The 22,431-nt window shown below is 37.5% G+C and overlaps 1 protein-coding gene across 1 annotated transcript in view; it reads right to left on the bottom strand.

Annotated features, from left to right (window-relative positions):
• Positions 1 to 22,431, bottom strand: part of LOC116508157 (calpain-13-like) — a 93,317-nt gene that overhangs the window by 59,460 nt on the left and 11,426 nt on the right. The window contains exons 2-4 of the mRNA XM_032216667.1: positions 16,647 to 16,868; positions 7,460 to 7,532; positions 850 to 968 (exon numbers count right to left, since the gene is read on the bottom strand). Of these exons, the coding sequence (XP_032072558.1) occupies positions 850 to 968; positions 7,460 to 7,532; positions 16,647 to 16,868 (414 nt within the window). The remainder of the gene's footprint in view (positions 1 to 849; positions 969 to 7,459; positions 7,533 to 16,646; positions 16,869 to 22,431) is intronic.

Consider the following 22,431-nt stretch of genomic DNA (forward strand, 5'->3'; position numbering starts at 1 on the left):
TAATTAGTAGAACCAGATGTAAGGAGAGAGGAAAGGTTACGTACAGACATGCGCAGCAAGCCTCCATGACCTCAGTGACCGATGACCTCAACTGTTTATTAGAACCAGGTAGTACCAGGATATGTGAAGACTCTACTCTGGCTGAGATGGACTTAGATATTGACAAGTAAAATGTGCCAATAAGATGCTGTTGCTACCCCTGCTTTTGCTTTACTTGTTAAAACTGTATAAAAGCCAAATAAACTCTGCGTAAGACAGATAGACATTTTGGACAACACTGCTGTGTTGGATTTCTGAGACCTACAATAGATCCAGGTGTATTGAGCTGCTGATAAGAAGGCAGTGAAAAAATGGTTTCAGATAGCATTTATAGATTCTGCTTCTTAATAAGAATAGGTTGCTTCCAACCAAGTGCCGGTCATGAAGTACTTCCTAGCAGAGTATTTTGTATCTATATTGGAATCAGCATTACAAAGCAAGCCATATATAATACTCAGAACTAAATATAATACGTGGAATTGATTATCGTGGAGAATCTGACATGACTTGTTCTATTGTACACCAAATAGTATTTATACACTTCAGTGGCTAAAAACGGTTGTAGTGAATACTTTACTATTCTGAAAAAAATCCTCATTTAATATAAGTATGCAACTTAACATTTTTCTGTATGCATCTTTTTTGCACATCTTAATTGATATACTGATAATAGTGCTTATTTTGTTGCAATACTTGCATTTAAAGATATTTTGATCTTTCATAATTCTTTAATAAGAAATAAGTGCTGTCATCCAAGCTCTAGGTTTTAGAAAAGTTGAAAAAGAAACTGCAACATTTTGCATCACATACCTGAAAATGAAAGATCCCTGCATAAGTGTGATTAAATCCTTGGTTTTTAGGAATCACATTTTCCAGGAACTGCTGTTGTTGGGTCAAAGCACCCAGAGCTGCTAAAACCCAACAGTTACCTTAAAGAAATGAATGATAAATTACAAAAGTTCTCATACACAACTTCCTCTCCAAAACTCACTATTAGTTCAACTTTGGGTCTTCAGGTTTGTAGAATGTTGATTTTTCCAACATGTCTGGAACATGCTGGGAAATCAGCAAGAGATTAATTCTTTCTTTCTGTCAGATCCCTAAAAGTGATACTGCCATTCAATTGGGAGGAGGGGAGCCTCAGAGTTAAATCATTAGCTACATCTGTAACAACTGTGTATTACAACTGGTTTCCTGTCACCCGAAGACCGAAGGTCCCAACATCTCTGGAGGGATGTTTATGATAACCATGTGGGATATCTTACTTTAATGTCTAACTAGAGATAGCCATGGGAACGTGTGTTTTATTGACTCCCAGGGCAGAAGAGTTAAGGAAGCATCTTCACACTTGTGTATTGGTCAGAATCTGCATTCGGACAAAGGGGGGGGGTCATTATCAGCTTAATCCCATTTGCATGGCCTGAAATAATCCATTTCAAGAGTCTTTACCTTCTCAAGTTAGGAGAGCAGTCATTACACTTTCCTTACAAAGCATGTGCTCTCCAGTGTGATATGGCTCTTTTATATAGCTCATAAAAATTGCCTGTTTCTATATTTGCCCAGTTCTATATTTGCTCAGTTCTAACAATTAGATATTATTTACTGAATGGAATTTTTTCCAAAAAGTTTATTTCCGGTTTGGAAATGTTGGTGTGGTGAGACCATGACCCCAACCCCAGGTATTCTGTAGGCCCTTGAATAAAATATTTCTTGGGAAGTTATTTATTTTATTCTTACTGAAACGACTCTCAGTTACTCTGCAATTATTTTATGCAGTATCTTATCTGATGAATGTCATATCTGAGTCAACCTTTCAAATTATTTTTTCCAAATATCTTATCACATTATTGTATATTCAAATACTTCTCCCAGATATATGTTTTAGGAGCAGAAAAATTATAATTTTCAATGTTACAAATTAGAACTTACACTCACAGAGAAACACACAGGGAGAGAGAGACAGAGGGAAGAAGGGGAGAGGGAGAGATATCTGCTTTTGAAAATAATTCAGAAAATGAATGAAACTGCCTCTGTTAGTCTTCACTTTTGCTTAAATTTTAGGTCCTAATGATGTTGACATAAAAAAAAACCTTGGGTCACGAATGCTTCTGACTATGAGCAAATCAGGTGCCAACCAAAAAATCCACTAAATGTTTCACTCTGGTTGTGAACACATCCTCAGGTGGCGATCAAACACAGCCACAGCAATTTTCCCTGCCACAGCAATTTCCCCTTCTGCACAAATTTTTCTTGTATGTGCATGCGCAGTCCATCTTGCTTCTGGTCACCACCAAATCAGGTTGCAACTGAAGTCCTGGAGCCGATTACGGTCCACTTTATTCTGCGTATTTTCTAGTTTGGCTCTTAAAAAAGAGCCTGAACTTATCTATCCATCTGTGTAAACTAGGAGAACAAGGATAACTTGGGTGGAATACACACACACACACACACCCCTTTGAGAAAGTTAGGAAGCTAATTGAATGTCAAATATTGATAGCTCCCCTCAAACTTTCTTGTGACATGTGCACATTCTGAGAATTTCTCTACGTGTTCCAAGCAGAAATGTCAGCCAGGCAGCCAGCATTAATTTATATCATATATTAATGTGTGTGTGTGTGTGTGTGTGTGTGTGTGTGTGTATTGTGTCACAACCCCTGGTATGCCCAAATATGGGAGGAAGCATCTCTGTCTATCGGCTCACCCCAGGAGATCATTCAGACAGAAAGCCATTATTTTTACTGTTGCCTTTGTTACATTTGTGTTGCATTTGTGCTGATAAATAAATAAAGGGAGACTAGTATATATCTATTTCAAGCTATTTAGCTCTCATCAGCTAGCCATACCCTTATCGGGATTTGAACCTAGGCTAACACAACTGCCTAATATGTAATACAGCACAGGTTCAAATCCTGGTAAGGGTATGGCTAGCTGATGAGAGCTAAATAGCTTGAAATAGATATATACTAGTCTCCCTTTATTTATTTATCAGCACAAATACAATATATATATATATATATATATATATATATATATATATATATATATATATATATATATGTGTGTGTGTGTGTGTGTGTGTGTGTGTGTGTGTGTGTGTGTGTGTGTGTTTTAATGAATAAAAAAACACAAATATAACAAAGGCAAGAGTAAAAATATTGGGTTTCTGTCGTGATGGACTCTTGTGATGAGCCGATTGACAGATGATGGAAGCAGTTAGCTTCCTCCCATAATTGGGGCTTACCAGGGGTTGTGACTCTAAATATATACCTTTTTCCCTGGCTTCAGCTGATAAGGAGGAGACCTGTGGCTTAATGGCTAAGACGTTTGCCTAAGATGCAATATAGCACAGGTTCGAATCCCAGTAAGGGTATGGCTAGCTGATGAGAGCTAAATAGCTTGAAATAGATCTATACCAGTCTCCCTTTATTTATTTATCAGCACAAATTAAAAAAAAAAACACAAATATAACAAAGGCAACAGTAAAAATATTGGGTTTCTGTCGTAATGGACTCTTGTGACGAGCCGATTGACAGATGATGGAAGCAGTTAGCTTCCTCTCATAATTGGGGCACACACACACACACACACACACACACACACACACACACACACACATATATATATATATATATATATATATATATATATATATATATATATATATAAATTAATGCTACCCGGCTGACATTTCTTCCTGGAACACTTAGGGAAATTCTCAGAATGTGCACCTGTCACAAGAAAGTTTGAGGGGAGCTATCAATATATGGAATTCAATTAGCTTCCTAACTTTCTCGAAGTTGTGTGTGTGGTTGTGTGTGTGTGTGCGTGTGCGCGCACGCGCTTGTGTGTGTAAGGAAGCACTTTTAATTCTCATTTCATTTACTTCCAGGATCCAAGCTGTTGTTCCTTCCATTTTTTTTGTTTGCCACACATACTTTTTTCTTTTCCACTTCAGCTGCTAATATGCCTTGCATATCCAGGTCATCTTTCATGAAGACAATTTTCTTGTTTCCCTTGCTGTTGTTTGTTTTTCATTTACTCTATCCTTGGTCTGCTGGAAGAAGGCTGTCGTTTATCACTCTGAGTACATGATCTCTTCATTTTTTGTCGAAGGCATTATTGCTTTAGCATGCTGTTTGCCACTTGAAGTGCTTTTAGTTTGAACCAGATATGCTGTATATTTAGTTTCTCAAATATATGTTCTACATATATAATTATATATGAAATAACAATGTTAAGATAACAGTTAACTTTCTAATGTGAGGACTTGATCATGTGCTTAATGACTGCATATGATTCCTTAACAACTCCAACCTGAACTGTCATTGTACGCTGAAGATCACATTTAATTCGTTGTACAAGGTGCAATGACAATAAAGTAAACTAAAGTAAACTAATTGTATAACTAGAGATTACTGAGGGTTCCAGGGCTTCCTTCCTTGATTGGAGAGAAAGGCTCATGTCTTTAGTTATTCTTAGACCCCAAGAATAACTAAATGTCTGGTATATCCTTATCATGTATATTCTCCAATAAACTATAAAGAATGCATACCAAATCACCTTTTGAAGGGTCTTCATATTCTGAATTTATGGAGTCCTCAGAAAATTGTTTGGAAGGGATGCTTCCAGTGCTGAGTTTGTCAAGCAGAAAGGTCGGCAGTTTGAAACCCTAGTGCCGTGTAATGGAATGAGCTCCCATTACCTGTCCCAGCTTCTGCCAGTCTAACAGTTCGAAAGCATGTAACAATGCAAGTAGAAAAAATAGGAACCACCTTTGGTGGGAAGAGAACAGCGTTCCATGCACCTTCACTGTCTAGTCATGCCAGCCACATCACCATGGAGACGTCTTCAGACAGAGTTGGCACTTTGGCTTTGAAATAGAGATGGGCACCACCCCCTTGAGTCAGGAATGACTAGCAGATATGTGCGAGGGGAAACTTTAACTTTACCTTACAGGATATTGTTATCTGACCTTCCTTACTAATGAACAAACTTACCAACTTTAAGGTTTAGCAAATTTAAAATATGTGGACTTCAATTCCCATAATTGCCCAATGAGCCAGCTTTCTTGGACTGAAAAATGAGGTGAAGGGTGGGGAGGAGATGCATGTTTAGACCTGCAAGATTCTGTTACAATAATCTTGCAATAAAGATAGTGTCACTATTCATGATTGATGTTTCTTGTCTGGACCACCTGTGAGGGCTAACCTCTGGGAACTGAGGTCCATATATCTAAAAGTTCAAGGTTGAGAAACCTTATCATTGATCTATGTCACTGCCTGTTGCATTTTATTGCACATGTGTATAGTATATATGTGTAACTATACTGCATGTGTAGAAACAATATATAGTAATTTTACATCAGGTCTCTTTGTCACCTCAAGGCATTGGGTCCAGCAAATAAAACAAAAATTTGGATTCTCTCCAGTTATTTAGGATGTTTTTGGAAGTCTTTTGCACACTTTTCCCATTTCTGCACAGATTCACCACTGGTTTCTATCATCTCAAAGGTGCTTTTCCAAGAGGCAACTGGATTTTCTGGTTTTCCCTTGAAGACATTTTGCTTCTCATCCAAGAAACTTCTTCAACTCTGACCAGATGGTAGGGAATGGAAGGATTTATATTCCTTGCAGACAACTAGTTATTTGCATTCTTTTAGAGGGTCATTGGGGCCATCTTGAGGTTCATCTGTGTTGAGATGGTCATCTGAGTAGTGCAAATGAATATGGAGCCTTCTTGAAACTATTGAAATGACTGTGTTGTAGACTGGCTATAGATGATGTCATATGATATCACCATCTGTTGAGAGAGGGTTGTTCAATTTTGACATAGATGGCTTCTTTGATCCCTTTTTCAAACCAGCAGTCTTCTCTGTCCAAAATGTGGACTTTGCGCTCTTCAAGAGTGGGCTTTGTCCTTTAAATGCAGATGGACCGCTGAATCTTGTCCTGATGGGTCTTATGTTGTGCCAGACTTTTATGAAGTAGTTGTTTTGTTTCCCCAATGTACAGATCTACACATGGTTCACTGCATTGTACTGCACATATCACATTGCTCAGTTTGTGTTTGTTTTATCCTTGGGGTGAACAAGCTTCTGCCTTAATGTATTCTTGGGTTTGAAGTGTGCATATATGTTGTATTTCTATGTGTTCTCTCTCTCAGGTTTGTTACTATATTGTGGTAACTTTATTCCTTTACCCCAACCCACTGCCATCATCTCCCCACAAGCCTGTTCTTAACACATTTTCTTTCATCCATATCCTATTCATTTTTTTCTTCCCTTGTCATTTGCCTTGCTTCTTTGCACTGTCTTGCTTTATCAGCCAAACCATCTTTCTTCTCTTTAAACCTCTCCTAATCAAACCTTAATTTTCTTTTTTTTCCAAAACACATCTGTCACACATCATCGGTTTCCTATTTGGAACTATGCTTTCTCTGCTAACAGTTAATACTCCATCAGCTTTTCTTTTCACTTATCAAACTCTAGCACCTGTTTTCTGCTGTTTTGTATTTATTACAAAACTGATGAATTAAATGTATGCTTAAATCTCCCTCTGAAATCAGTAGGCTTCAGACAGCTTAACTTTGGTGAGATTGCTTCCTGGACCAAGTTCTGTTCTCTTCCACTTAACACCATGTCAATAGAGCCCTGTTCAAAAGACAGGGTGGGTATCAAAACACAAGTAAGGTAGGCTCAAAGAGGACCATAAAATAAAATAAAAAATAGGGAAAGTAGACAGTGAATAGAGATTTCCTCCCTTATCTCAAAATGGTAGAATACAGGTTTTGTCATGATCCTGAAGAGGGGGTTGCGGGTAGGGGAAGCAGCACTTTCTACAATGCAAAGTGAAATTATAGAATATGCTGTGATAATATATGGCATATGACTCAGTCTGGATTATGCAAATTAACAGAAAGTTTATCAATGTATTCTATTCATAATCGTTACATCCTATGTCCATTATCAAAAATATCATCCCTCTTAATACAAATTGCTGGAAGTCACAAATTGCCAGTTGTAAGCAATCAGATGAAGGTGTGAAAGGTAGAAATTGGCCACTTTATTGTATTATACCTATAGTACAAGACTCTACTCAGACAGCTGGGAAGAAACATAAAGTTTCATAGAACGGGAGTAGGGGATAGGATCAATCCTAGGTCTCTGGGCATCTGCGCAATAACTGAAGGCTAACTCCCCATCTGATCCCTCCTTGCCTAGCTGGTAATTTCCCAACACAGATTCTTCTAGGGAGCTATTGTTTTATGTCCTATTTCTCCTAGGAATAGCTTTGACCATTATGAGAACATTTCATGAATACATAAGATCCTCTGAAAACCTTTAATGAAGAAAGAGTAGAACCAGGCAACCAGGGATATTTCCAAACTCATACTCTTATTACTTAAATATTCAATGCCTTACCTATTTTTTGTCCTTGAAGAATATCAAATCGGCTTATTCCATCCACGAATAAACATGGATTTCTGACCCGTTCCTTCGATGGAAAGTGAAAACCAATATTTATTTATTCTTGATTAATGAATTATTTACTGAATTATTACCAGTAATTTAAATAATTATTTATCCTAACTACTGCCAGGACTTCAATTTAAATCAAAAAAGAGAAGTCCTGTGGGCCCTGGTTAAGAGACTCAGAGAAGTAGAAAACATATATTCAATTGGAAGTGATTTTCATACTGTACCTACATGTTCATCTTGAAAATCCAAAGACCTGAAGATCTAAAATGGTGTATGCATATTCTCATCATCTCTGCAGACTGCTTTGAAACTAGACATGCATTTGGAAACTATGGCTGCCACTGAGATGTATACACCAAAGAAATACTTTAGAAGAGGTGTGTTTCTTGTTACAAAAACTTCCAACTTCTTTTACCAATGTGTAATTCAGTTTAATGAATTATACTAGAAGAAAGAGATTTAGAATGTACTTCATTCCACTTGAAGTTATTGCATTACATCAAAAATGGAGTGCTCAGTGTGTTTTAGCAACTTTGTTTACTGGACTTGAAAGAAACTGCTGGAGTTATCCAGCTGAGCCTTGTTACCTACGGCAAGAAATTATTTATCTAGACATCCGCTGTTAGTCTCACTGCTTTTTATTTCTTAAAAAAAACCCAGATATCTGCAAAAAACCTCAGTGATTACTCTTTCACATCTTTCCTAGTCAATTTAATTAACTGTCAGGGACTCATCAAGAGTAGTATTCCCACCCCCACCCTCCTTGGAAAGCCACACAGGTTTATATTGCTCTAACTTAAAGGAAAGATTCTGAGTTGTATGCCACCCAGTCAAGTCCTGCTTTGATGTCTGAGGTGAGGTCCTGCTCGGCCACCTGGAAAGTACTTAAGCCTGTGAATCACATGGGAATAATACTATAGGTAGCCAGTGTGGGTGTTTGCATGTTAGACCCATGCTCCCTTTTTTGGGGGTGTGTGTTTTGGGAAAGGCAACATGTGGTTGGGTCCAAACAATGATAAATTCATTATTTAATGAGGTTTCATCTGTTCTGAAAAAAATGATGGTATTACTCCTTATCAATAAACATTACTGTACCCAATAGTGTTAGATAATTTATAATTAGTCCCCAACCTTCCCTTTTCAGGCAAGGTTTATGGAGCTGATGGTAGTTCCTGGTGGGAGTAGCTTATCTGGACCCTTTCAGTCAGGTTTCAACCCTGCATGTAGTACAGAGGATGCCATTGATTATGGTAGTTAATATCTGGCTTGTGACCTGATTCTCCTGATCCTTCTTTATCCCTTGTACTGTGTTTGAATGCTAGTATGGTTCTACACCATTCTCTGTAGTCAGTTTTAGTTAGTATTAACAAAGAGGAGAAAATGTACCTTAGGATTTTGCTTTATGAGGTTCTTCAATGGTCAACACTTTTATTTCTTCTGTTTAGCCTCTAAATTAGGTCATTGAATAAGAGACTCTGACAGCATGGAGTCAGGTATCATCAATATGCACAATATACATAATGGCATATCTCAATCCTAGGCCAACTGATGATTGAGCTTCTGTCTCATTGTCTGAAGTTAGGTAAAGTTTGCATGAGAAGGAACAGGTTTAGATTCTACCCTAATAAGACTGAGTATCAATACAATACAATACAATAGCAGACTGGGAAGGGACCTTGGAGGTCTTCTAGTCCAACCCCCTGTCTAGGCAGGAAACCCTATACCGTTTCAGAAAAATGGCTATCCAACATCTTCTTCCAGTGTTGGGGCATTCACAACTTCTGGAGGCAAACTGTTCCACTGATTAATTGTTCTAACGGTCAGGAAATTTCTCCTCAGTTCTAAGTTGCTTCTGTCCTTGATTAGTTTCCACCCATTGCTTCTTGTTCTACCCTCAGGTGCCTTGGAGAATAGTTTGACTTCCTCTTCTTTGTGGCAGGCCCTGATATATTGAACACTGCTATCATGTCTGCCCTAGTCCTTCTTTCTATTAAACTAGACATACCCAGTTCCTGCAACCGTTCTTCATATGTTTTAGTCTCCAGTCTCCTAATCATCTTTGTTGCTCTTCTCTGCACTCTTTCTAGAGTCTCTACATCTTTTCTACATCATGGTGACCAAAACTGAATGCAGTATTCCAAGTGTGGCCTTATTCAATGTCTATGGATATTCTCAGTCATCCAGGTCATGTTTGTCCCAAAGGTGTTTTTTCAAGCGGCAACTGGATTTTCTGTTTTTTTCTTTAAAGATGTTTTGCTTCTTATCCAAGAATGAATGTGAAACGAGAATGAATTGATGAGAAGCAAAACATCTTCAAAGAAAAAACAGAAAGTCCAGTTGCCTTTTGAAAAAACATCTTTGGGATATTCATTCAATAATCCTCTATTTCAGGTTAGTTATTTATTTTTTGCTTTAATGTTTGATATGGGAATAATTTTAAACACATGGAAAAAACTCATAATGTTTAATTAATGATGTAGAAATATAAATATGCATGTTTAAAAACATTTCCCCCTTGTTCCATCCAAGGTTTGTCCTGATCCTACTTCTTTACTGGAGTGCAGTCCAGAAAAGCATATCCCTCAGCACATAAAGCTATTTACCTCCAAGCATCAATTCATCATCTCCATCACTATCAATCAATAGAATTAGGAAGCTGGACTCCTAACTATTTAATTCTATTTCTCTTTCACTGTAAGTAATAAAATTTGATGTGTTCTTAAAATGAGCATTACTGAGCTTTTTTGGCTACATACTCAATATTCCAAAGTAAAAGCTGCATTCCCTCAGCTCAAGAAGACGTGGAGTAACATTTCCTGACTGTGACTCCTTCATTAAAGTCATGTCACTACTTATTTATCTGAATAAATTTGGTGCGGATTTTGAATTGTAATTGATGTCTGAGAAGAAGAAGCAACAGCCTGTGATGTTAGCATTTGCACCAATTCAGTTTCTCCAGCAGGAGACCTTTTCAAAAAGGGCATGACTCATTACCCTGAGGTCAGTTTTATTTTCTCAAGGCACAATTCAGTCTTCTTTAGAAAACTTGTCAGAAAATCCCTTGCGATTTTATTAACCTTTTCTATGGTGGGTAGTACATTAAGCTTTATTTTCCTAGATTGTGCTACTCCAGTGGACTGTAAAAGGAGGAGAAAGAGAGAGGGTGAGCGATTTAGAAATTTGGCAAACCTGAAGTAAGTTGCTACGGATAGTGCTTATGAAGGATACTTTTGTATAAGATATTATGATAGAGACATTAAAACATATTCCTTCTTTCCTTAATCCATCATCCATAAACTATTGCGAAAGGAGACAAATCACACCCACTTTATTATTCATTCTTTATTCATTCTTTCTGTTTTTGTGGCCACTCATTTCAACAATGCAACTCAGGATAGCTTACAACATGCAAAACACTTTTAAAACCCCAATATTAATGGGCACTTTTTAAAAACAGTGATGGTCATGAAAGATCAATCCAAATCAAACAGTTAATAGAAGCTTATCAACTTATCTAAACTTCTGGTCTTCAGACTGAAGCCCAGTCATGAAAGTTCAGAACAGATGAATGAAACATATGAATAGTTGAGGTTCAAACAGGGAAGCTAATTGATGGAAGATTTTGATGGCAGATACAATACACCATAGGGGGTTACCCTAATTAAGGGGCTGGGTCACTTAAAATGTTTCTAAAAATAAATTAAATAAAAATCAATAATACCATTTAGCTTAATTTAGCTAGAAATCTATTATATTTTAACACACATTTATAGTAATCCCCATCCAGTATTTTATGTGATTTTCAGGTTTAAAATAAATTAAGAGTTAATTTAGCTGGCATAAAATCCAGCTAGTTTACTGCTAACATCTGCCAATCAAGCTGCCATAGTTGGCAAAAAAATTAACAACCCCTGTCTCTCTTTCACTTCTATGTTTCCAAATTCTTCAAATGGCCAAAGGCCCAGAAGAGACTAAAAGGAAAGAGTTCTTAAGCACCCACTGATACTAAAAAGGAAGCAGTCTAATTCTCTCTAGCCTTTGGCCACTCTGCTTGGGATTCTAAGAGTTATAATCCAACTCCCTGGAAGGCACTAAGACTGGTCTTAAACCAGTAGCAATCACTGCATGGATTGGAATGTACTTAACCATGCCATGAGGATGTTTAAAAAGTGAAATGAATTGTGCATGCATAGCAAAAATGTCTTAGCAGGGTGGAGCAGCTGGATGGTCTTGTAAGGAAGCTGAGCAAGATCAGGCCAGGTAAATTCTTGAATGGTAAATGATCAGAGAATATCAGAACTATAGGCTATGAGGGAAACTGAAAAACCATCCTGGAAGAAGCCCTGGTAAAACTTCCATATTGTGGCTGAGAAAAACTGCAGGGTTATCAAGAGTTCAGTTTGATTCAAAGGCATATTTTTTTTTATTCTCATCAGTAAATTAGCTATTTGATCAGTGTTAATTCCTATCCATTATTATTAAACTGAAAAAATATCAAATGATCAGATTTTTGCCTATTGGATGGAAGTAACTAGTATCAAATTTCTACATCAAGGTATTCTAGATTTTTAAAAGATGGTATTTCAAATTTTAAGCATAACATACAGGATTGTATGGTTTTGATTATGGGCAAATTGTTGACGTAATATGTGTCTGCCATTGTGGAGAACTGATGTAGCTCGAGGCTGAATTGTTCAGTTCTCAGTGTTCTTTGAGCCTGTGTCTCTTCCTGGAAACATTTCATTAGTAGGCCATGTAACATCATCAGTGTGTCGAGGAATGGAGTTTTCTGGCTGTTTAGTTTGGCAGCTTGCCTTACCAGCCATGACCAGGGCATTGTTTCTTCCCTCTTTGCTTTTGGGGTGGAACATTGTTTATTTTTTATTCTTGTTTCTCTAATCTAGTGCAATGAAGGTGGGGATCTGTTTAAATTATTTGCTTTTTTTCTACTTTAGATTGCTTCCTTTCTTGAATAGTTTATGCAAGATTGTTATCTCATTGTGACTGTTTATGCCTGACTCATCGGAATGCAGAGTGCCATGGCCATGCCTCTAGGAGTTATCTTGAATTCTTGTGGTTTCAGTTTCTAATGGAAAGAAAGCAACCAAAGTTCAAGGAAAGAAACAAAAGACCCAAACACCTCCTTCTCGTCCCACACCTATTAACTAATACAAAGATAGCCAGAAATTCTAATCAAGGCTGCTAAAACAAGCTAATGCACACCTCAGTTCTACTTTTCCATGCTTCTTGTTGTTGTATACTGAAAGAAAGTCCTCGCAGTTACAAATGACAGCTCGGTAGCAGCCAGGCGCGTCTTAGCCAATCAGACGCGCCTGTCAGTTGCCGAGCTGTTGGTATATAAAAGGCAGGCTCTTCCAACTGTCAACGGATTCTTCAACTGGCAGCCGAACATACCAGTCTACCTGGAACTGCTTCGCTGCTTCTTCTCCACAGACTACCGGTCTAATCTTTGTTACAATTGTTTCTACCGTGCTCACAGCCGGTCTTCCTTAGATACTTTGTTAATAGTTACTGTTATATTAAATTGGTTACAGCGTTACCGAACCAGAGCCTCTGTCTTCATTCTTAAGATACAATACTTGTCTGTAGGATTCAGATTAAGAGAGTTAGAAGGGACCTCATCTAGTCCAACCTCCTCCCAAGCAGGAGACCCTACGCTATTTCTGACCAATGCCAGTCCAGTCTCTTCTTAAAAGCTTCCAGTGATGAAGCTCCCACAACTTCTGAAGACAAGCTGTTCCATTGGTGGATTGCTCTCACTATCAGAAAATTTCTCCTTATTTCCAGGTTGAATCTCTCCTTGTTCAACTTCAATGACCGATCCGTGAATGAATGATTTGGTAAGCGAGAACAGTTACCTGAATTTTCTTTCAGTTTTGTGCCCATCCATGCATGCCACAGAACCAAATTTTATGGCCAGTTCATGGCCTACTCATGGGGGTTCTAGTCTATTCAATTCCAATGAATTCAACCATAGGTGGGCTCTTCACCACTGGCCACATTTCCTATCTTCCCCCACAAACTGCAATAAGGCATCTTTCTTCCATCATATTCTGACTCAACTCCAATTCAACTCTGAGAACTCTAAGAACAATACATGTTTACTATGAATACATTCCAGTACATTTCTGAATGTGTTGCCTTTTGCAAGAATTGGAATGAATGATTATAGTTTTTGTAAGAAATTTAATTTTAAACCAATTTACTTTGGCAAGTGACAACCCCTGCAAACAATGGCTGAGCTGTTTCGAAAGGCAATGACTTTGTTTGTTTTTCCTTGAAGACATTTCACTTCTCATTCAAGAAGCTTCTTGGGTGAGAAGTGAAATATCTTCAAGGAAAAACAAAGTCCAGTTGCCTTTTGAAAAAGCACTTTTGGGACAACCATGACCTGGATAACTGAGAATCTCCATAGACATATGACTGAGCTCATAAGTAAAGCAGATTTGGCCTTGGTCAATATTTGGCTAGGAGCCATCAAGAAATTCCAAGGCATTTGGCTAGTTGAAAAAAATCCTGGGAGAAAGCTGTGCCACACCTATTTCAAAAAAACTGTCTGGAATACAGTCACAGGCTCAATTTGAAGTGAATATTACCTTTTTAAATATAATAAATCCCAACACTTTACATCTATGGCTAAAGGGTGGGGAACTCAGGCTGTGTCAGGAATGATCGTTCTGTGTTCCAATCCTGCTCCCTTTGGGGATTCCTGTTGTTAAATTGGCTCGCTTTACAAATCAAAACAAGCTGCTCCAAGCTGTCAGCATTGCCTGGCATCTGCAAATCAAGCTGTGTTCTTTCTGCTTTGTGCTCCAAAGAGTCCAGGCTCTGAATGTAATTGGCAATTCTCTTGTCAATGCATGAGATAAAACTGAAACCTGCTTTGCTTCTCAGCTGCCACATTGGATCTGGAAGGGTGACAGTACTAAAAAAAAATGTTATCTGTCACTTAAATAACCAGATATGGCATGACTCAGAAAATGCAAAACAAGCAAAGACTTCTTAGAAGAGTAAGGTACTCTTCTTTCTTTACTGTCACTTTTCAAAAACCAATCTTCAGGTGGGAAAACAAAGAAAAAATATCTGAGAAACAACATGACTGTTGTGCAAAATTGAGGGAATTGCTCATTGAAGCTTTCAATTAAAATTAACATTGAGATTCTACTGCCTTGTATAGAATCACATATGTAGCCTTTTAAATGCAAAACACCTTCTGCTCTGCAGCTGAGCTTCACTATTTGTCTTCACTTTCTAAAACAGCCAGAAAAGTGACTCTTATAAACTTTATTAATTAATTTTAAGAAAGAAGAAAAAGGAAATGCTGTGATGGGAGATGAATGAGATATTCCATACTAATAAGGAAGTGTAACCGCATGGTTGTATCCTGTTACACTTCCTTATCCACACCACATATACTCGGACATAAGTTCAATGTAACTTTCTCCCAATTAGATGTGTGTACAGAGGCAGCCTAACTCTAGAACACAGGCTACACTTGGACCACTTAATGTTCCTTTTGTAAAAATTGACTATTAATTATTTGAAAATAGTTATCATCCCTTTCAACTTCCAGAAATTTCTAGTGCTATGTCAAGTTATTTTAACTGCAGTAATATAGCTGTTGGTAGCAGAGTCAAGGTAGAAAATGCCTTTGCCAAATTTTGACCACATGTAGGCAAAAATCAAGAATCTGATGGAGATGTCTAACACAAAAGTAATCTAGTTATCGTACATTCCAAATCCTTTGAATTTTCCAAATTACGATTGTTTTTTAACTAACTTTCTTCCAGGATTTTTTTAAATATTACCATTTAATACCTGCTGCTCCTCCAAACAAAAAATTTGTGGTCCAGACAATATTACAAAGCTTTACTTATATTAACATTGTCCATTTGAAATATATTGGCTGACTTTATGATGGTGGTTGTGTCATTAAGATGGTATTAACTTTTAATGACCAAAAAGATCTTCAAGAAGATCTGTCCTCAACCTGATCCTTCAGGTCAGCTGACTTTATAATCATTTTAAATTCCATTATGCTTAGGAATTTGAATGAATGAATAGATGGACACGTGGATGGTTAGACGTATGCCTGGATGTAGAACTGAAGACAACAGTTGAGATACATGTAGATCAGTGGTGGGATTCAAATAATTTAACAACCGGTTCTCTGCCCTAATGAATGGCTGGGTGGGTATGGCTCAGTGGTCATGTGACTGGGTCTGCGTGGCCAACTCAACATCACTCATATCAATGGGTGCTTCACCTTAGCAGTTACAGTGTAATAAGGATTAATGGGAGAGGCAGTTTCTGTAAGCAGGGCAATAAAGATTAGGCTAGAAACAACACCAGAATGTTTCCTTTCTGCCTTCCTTATAGGAATTAGCCCTGTAAAGTGGAAAAAAACAAAAGGAGATTTTTTCCAACGACCGGTTCTCCCAACTGCTTAAAAAGTTAACAACTGGTTCTCCCGAATAGGTGCGAATTGGCTGAATCCCATCACTGATGTAGATGACCTATAGGCTATTCAGAGTAAATCATAGAAGCAGTTTAGACTTGCATATTTAGCTGGGCAATTTATTACTGAGATGAAGATGGATTTAAGTGAAACTAGTTTGGCTATTGAAAAAAGGTTAGAATTGGTTAGATTGCTCAGAAAGTAAGAATGCTGTCCTAACAGTCCCAGGCTATGTAGCCAATGATGAATTAATCCAAAATATTTGGTAGGTATCAAACTGTTAATTCCTGGATTAGAGAAACACTCTTTAGAATTTGATTCATCTTTCTAATTCTGATTCATGGGCTAAAAAGTGGGGAACTAAACTCTTCCTTTGGAAAGCTGACATCAAATAAAGAACTTAATTCAATGAGCAACTGACAGGAAAAAGACAGCAGAATTTGCACTTGTTGTAAGAGGGCTGGCAAGAAAACATATTTTAAGGTAGAGCAGAGGTAGATTAGATTTAGTATGGGTTGTGAAGGTACTTATCATCTGTATTTTCTGTGCAACAAGAACCTAGAAGTGGATGTTACACCAAGCAGATAATTCTCATATATACTATAAACATATACAGATACCCCAAGGCACATAAGTTTTATCATTACTCACTTTTGGTCTCAACCACTGTACTTTTCTCAGTTTCTCTTGTGAAAACAAATTAAGTCCAATGGAATAACTATTTGCTGGGAATGTGTCATCTTCAAAAAGTAGGCCCTGATGCAGGCAGTAGTTTTGCAGTTTAACAAAGTCCTGGTTGTTAAATTTCAAAGGGAAAGCTGGGCTTCCTTCAGTTGCTTGATTTTGCTTGAGAAGCAGGTTCTTGTCTATTTCCTTTAATGAGAAAAGGGGAATGGAGAAGAATTTCATTAGTTGACAAATCTAAGAACTGGAATTCACTGAAGAGAAAAAAAGATCACTCCTATATCATCAAATCAAGAGGACCTAGGTTTGTCTGAAATGTGCAGTAATCTTATGCAGAAAAATGTAAAAAAATAACATTCAAATCAGGAAAAATCAATAGTGGGCACTTTTTCTAGAATTTAGTTTCCTTATGATTGATTAGGAATTTAATTCAAGGATTGGTGACATTGGGGGACCTCAGAGTTGCATTTCACAATTTTGGAGGATGGTGTCAAGTCTTTCACACAGTTACAGAAGCAAAATTGTCCAGATTCCGTAAGGCGAGTTAATACTCACATCAGGATTAAGATACAGACTTTTTGGAAATAATAAGGATCTCCATCTCTAATTTATTAGTGAATTAATTCAAGCAGAGTCTGTTGGAACACTTTTAATCTAGAACATAGAAGAATAGAATTGGAAGGGACCATGAGGTATTCTAGTCCAATCCTCTGCTCAAGCAGGAGACCCTATATTTTTCAAGAGAAATGGCTGTTCAGTGATGGAGCACCCACAACTTCTGAAGGTAAGCTGTTCCATTGGTCTCTTCCTGTCTTTTTTTCAGCAGGCATGAACTGCCATTTATGAGATAAGCTATGATTAAATCTTATTGTTATCTCTGATTGTTTCTGTCCATGATTGAATGATGTGCATGCCAAATTGAATCTGTTACAAGCAGGATTTCATGCACATGAATATAAAATCTGGATTTTCAATCCACCTGCTTCTGCCAACAAATGCTTTGCCCAATAAAAGTAAAACCACTGGGATAATTAACTGGGCACAATCTGATTGGATGAAAATGAATTCTGAATTAACTAAAATAATGAGTATATATAAGATTGCTTTATGTAGCTGAGCATTCACATCAACTTCAAAGCTTCCCCGAGAACTTCTTTAAGCCTTTCTTTAAGCCCTCATCCATGAACTAGGTGGTTGCACACCAGTGGTGGTTTTCAAATTTTTTTAGAACCTCTTCAGTAGGTGTGGCCTGCTTTGTGGGAGTGGCTTGCCAGCCATGTGACTGGGTGGGTGTGGCCAACTTGTAAAATGTAGTGAAACTCACTTAACAATGCTCTTGCTTAGCAACCAAAATGTTGGCTCAGAAACTCTAGCATTTGAAGCATGCAAGTCTTAAAGCTATCAAGTTACAAGGCCCTTGTATCCCTAACCCTTTAGAAAAAAACCAGGTGTGTTCAAACTTGACAGCTTTAAGACTTGTGGACTTCAACTTCCAGAATTCCTCCTCTCGCTCTTCATCTTAATGCGGTGCGGACGGGCGAAGGGAAGGGAGCTAGAACTGGTTCTAAATGGCACTGTAGATTTGTGAAACCTCTTCTATAGAAGATGTTAGAACTGGCAGGAACCCACCCCTATTGCACACCTTAAAGAACACATTTAGATCTGGCTTCTTTGCAGGCTGATTTTGCTTCTTGCACTAGCTCTCTGCCACAAAGGTACATTTTCCACGAATTGATTAATTAGTTTCTACATTGACTTAAATAAGGAAAGCAGTTCCTTCTTAAAAATGAAATTGGATGACATTCCAAACTAAGCTTCCACTGACACCAAGAATTAATATTCTTTTCCTGGTTCTATTTCTCCTACAACAGATATAAATCTTATGTAATGTAGCATAACACGACAAGAGAATGGTTTCCCCTTAACAAATACTCATTTGCAACAGAGCTCAAGTCCCTGCATGCAAAGATCTATTTCTCCTAATGCAGTCCCAGCAAAACTGATGACTAATTCCACAGCCCAAATTAAAACTAACAGAGCTTGAAGACGGGGGCTGACACATGCCCAATCTTTCTTTTCACTCCCTCTTGATGAAGAACAGAAAGAACTTTTAGCATGTGAGCATGTATGCTTAATTACATTGTTTAACACACTGGGAATAATTTAGTAAGTGAAGTGAAAAAAAGAAGGCATGTCGCTCTCCTCTGCGCTGCAGAAGAACTTTGTTGACTTCATAAGAAATGTTGTTTAGAGACATATGAACAAATGTCAGAGGTAGAATTTCCTGCCATTTAAAATTTCCTGTTAGAGAAAAGAAGACTGAACACTAGCCAAAGATAGATAGTATTTAGACTTGCGATTGTAGGAAGCTGCTTTTTGTTAGTTTAGCTGGATTAGTAACTACTAATTAACTACTTAATTATTGATTAAAACAGTAATTAGTTCATTAATTAAATATTAATTAAATATTAATTAAAATATTAATGAGTAATTACTAAGCATAGCACACAACATTTTCTGCTACAACATCCTACTTGTTAATGACTACTTCAACCGCAATAATACACGGGCAAATAATAGATACAAACTCAAGGTAAACTGCTCCAAACTCGATTGCAGAAAATATGACTTCAGCAATAGAGTGGTCAATGCCTAGAATGTTCCACCCGACTCTATTGTTACATCCTCAAACCCCCACAGCTTCAACCTCAAACTGTCTACCATGGACCTCACCCCATTCCTAAGAGGTCTGTAAGGGGGCATGTATAAGAGCACCAGCGTGCCTACCATCCCTGTCCTATTGTCCCCATTTATTTGTATCCATTTCCTGTGCTCATGTCCATGTTTATACTTATATCTGTTATCTCATACATGTTGGACAAACTAAATAAATAAAGAAATAAAAATTACTGTCCACTCTAAGAACATAAGAAGAGTCACAGTGGCTCAGATTATATAAATCTATCAAGTTAAGCCTGCAATTCCCACACCAACCAAAAAGCTTGGATACATATTTTTTTAATTTTTATTTATACATTTTTCTTTAACATATGTAAGTATTTAGTAGTGTATTGTGCCTAGAATGGGTCATTTTACATATACATAGTAAAAGTAGTAATAATATTCTTTATTTGTACATAATAGTATTTTTCCAACTTCTAATTTCTATCTTTATTTATCATTGATAAAATAAATCCCATGTTAAAAAATATTCTTTGCCAGATACTTTTTTTAAAACTCTATCTTGCATTGATGACTTTAGAATGATTATTAGAAGTCACTTAAGACTGCCAATACTTAATTGCACCCTGGAGATTTTTCTAATATTCCCCTCAGATTTCACCAATGAGTTTAGAAAATAAATGGCTCTTGGTTGCCTGAAAAGATCTGATGCGTACTAAATTAGCAAAATGGTTTCAACAAATTAGAAGCAGTGCTAATTATGGTATTGGCAGGTTAACATACATGATTCACATCATAATACTGAAATGAAGAACTAAAGCAAAGAGAAGAGGTATCTTTGTTCAATTCCTCTATAATAGCAGTTTCTAAACCTGGGTGGATCTTTGAGGATACGTTGATTTGCTGGTGATCTGAATGAAGTGGCTTTATTGAAAAGATGGACATCAGATTTTCTTTGTTGAAGGTGTAACAAAATTGTGAGTCATGTGAACATCTGGTATCTTTTTGGAGTGATATTTTCATGTTTATAAGCAGCTCTTTGTCTCACTGATCCCATGAGTCCATCTCTGAGATTTGCCCACCTCATCTGTTTCCTTGGTTCATTTTTTTTTTAAATCATCAGGTAAGAATGCAAAAAATAAAATAAAATAGAATAATAGGAGAAAATATCCAATGAGATAACCTGGCAAGTTTCTTGATAGGGGAAAGTGTGAGTATGTAGCATTGCATTCCAATTATGCTTGTATACATCTACACATATCATCTCTAAATGCCATAATTACTCCTACCTCATCTCTTTGCTCACATATAGTTGTTTCCTGCTGGAGTGCCATCTGTTCTATAGTGTGGATTTTTAGATAGTAGTATCTCAGCAAATGATTGAAAATTTGCTTCAGTAATTAAGTTATACAAGTTAATCTCTCTCTCTTTTAATTACCTGCACAACATTGTTTTGAAGACTCCCACACACCCACATACATACTTCCATTTTCTATGTAGATGCTATTTTTTTGTATTATATGAACAAAACAAATTAAATATAAAAGATGCCTGGTTGTATATGTTCATTTGGAGATTACCAACCACAACTGCATGGAACATGATAATGAAGCATGCTATTTGGAGTTTGAGTGGGGTTACCATCTTGAGTACCTTAAGCCGAGGCAGAGGCTCATTACAATTATTTTTCTGATAAAGTATCAGTGGTGGATTGCAGGTGGTACACCCTGGTACAGGCGTACCGGTGCCTGCCGGGAGCACCCGGTACCATTCCGGTACGGTGCTCTGGAGGGCCCACCTGCCCACCCAAGCTCCTTACCTATATTTGAGCTCTTTGGTGCTTCTGCGCACACAGACGGAGCATACGGCGCCTGTATGACACTCCGCTGAGCAGCTGGAGTGTCACAAAGGTAAGGATGCATGAACGCACTGTGCAAGTGTGCACACGTGCTGCGGGCATGCATGTAGGAGACGCTGGGCCCTATTGCACCGTGCCATTTGCAATGGGATCCAGAACCCAACACTGTAAAGTATGCCTGCTTTTGAATCTAAACTTGGGAAGAAAACTGATGCTGCACGTAAGTCACTTATTCACAGTCTTCCCCATTGTGCAAGCATGTGTTACATTTCTATTTACACAGAAATATTTTTACATATAAAAACTATATCCATACCCATAAATGAGTATATGTCTATTTCAAGCGCCCCTAGTTTCTTTCTCTCTTCTTTGATGATGATACATTTTAATTTCTTTAGTGATGCAAAAGATTGCATGCTGTATAGGATTTGCCTGCAGCTGGCTATTTATTTTCCACTACAGAATAAACTAGGATTGTCCATGTGTCAACGTGATTTATCCACCGTGGTGAGGAAAATTTAATTAACTTAACCAATCCAGAAACAATTTATAAAATAAAAAGAACAAGGAGGAAGGGCAGTTGAATCCTAAGAACATTCAGATTGATGACTAAAGCTCAAGCCACCCCACCAAGGGAATCACATCCACAGACCTGGACTAGTTTTGCATTTTCCTGGCCAGGTATAAAAAAATGCTTGGAAGGACCACCAGAATTTTATTTACCATCACAGGTCTAAAATGATTTTTCATCTAAGGTTCTGCTTTGTACCCTTTTTAGGAAAATTAGGTATGAAGTCTGGAACTTGTTGAGGGATTAAGACAAAAAATAAAATATGATACATCAGACCATTCAGCAGGAAGCAGTATAGTATGGAGCTTTGCTTTGTACCCTTGGCCTCCTCCCTGGGGATGCTAGAGACTTCTGCCAATTGTTGAACTGCACCAGGGCCTTGATTTCATCTGGGTCCTTCTCTGCAGCCACACAAAGAGAAGCCTTTCTAATCACTGCATTCTGTAACCCGGAAAAGTGAGCACCTAGTGATTTGTGCCAGTATTACTGCTATAAAAGACTCATATCCCATCATTTTGGCCCAGAGGTTTTCTTTTGTGTTATTATAGAAAACAACTTGCTTTCTTTGATCATTCTTTTTATTAAAAGAAAAAGAAAAAGAAGGCTTGCGTGGTTTCAGACTGAATTTATTCAATTGCTAT

The sequence above is a fragment of the Thamnophis elegans genome, chromosome 4 (assembly GCF_009769535.1).
Source record: "Thamnophis elegans isolate rThaEle1 chromosome 4, rThaEle1.pri, whole genome shotgun sequence".
In the NCBI taxonomy this organism is placed as follows: Eukaryota; Metazoa; Chordata; class Lepidosauria; order Squamata; family Colubridae; genus Thamnophis; species Thamnophis elegans.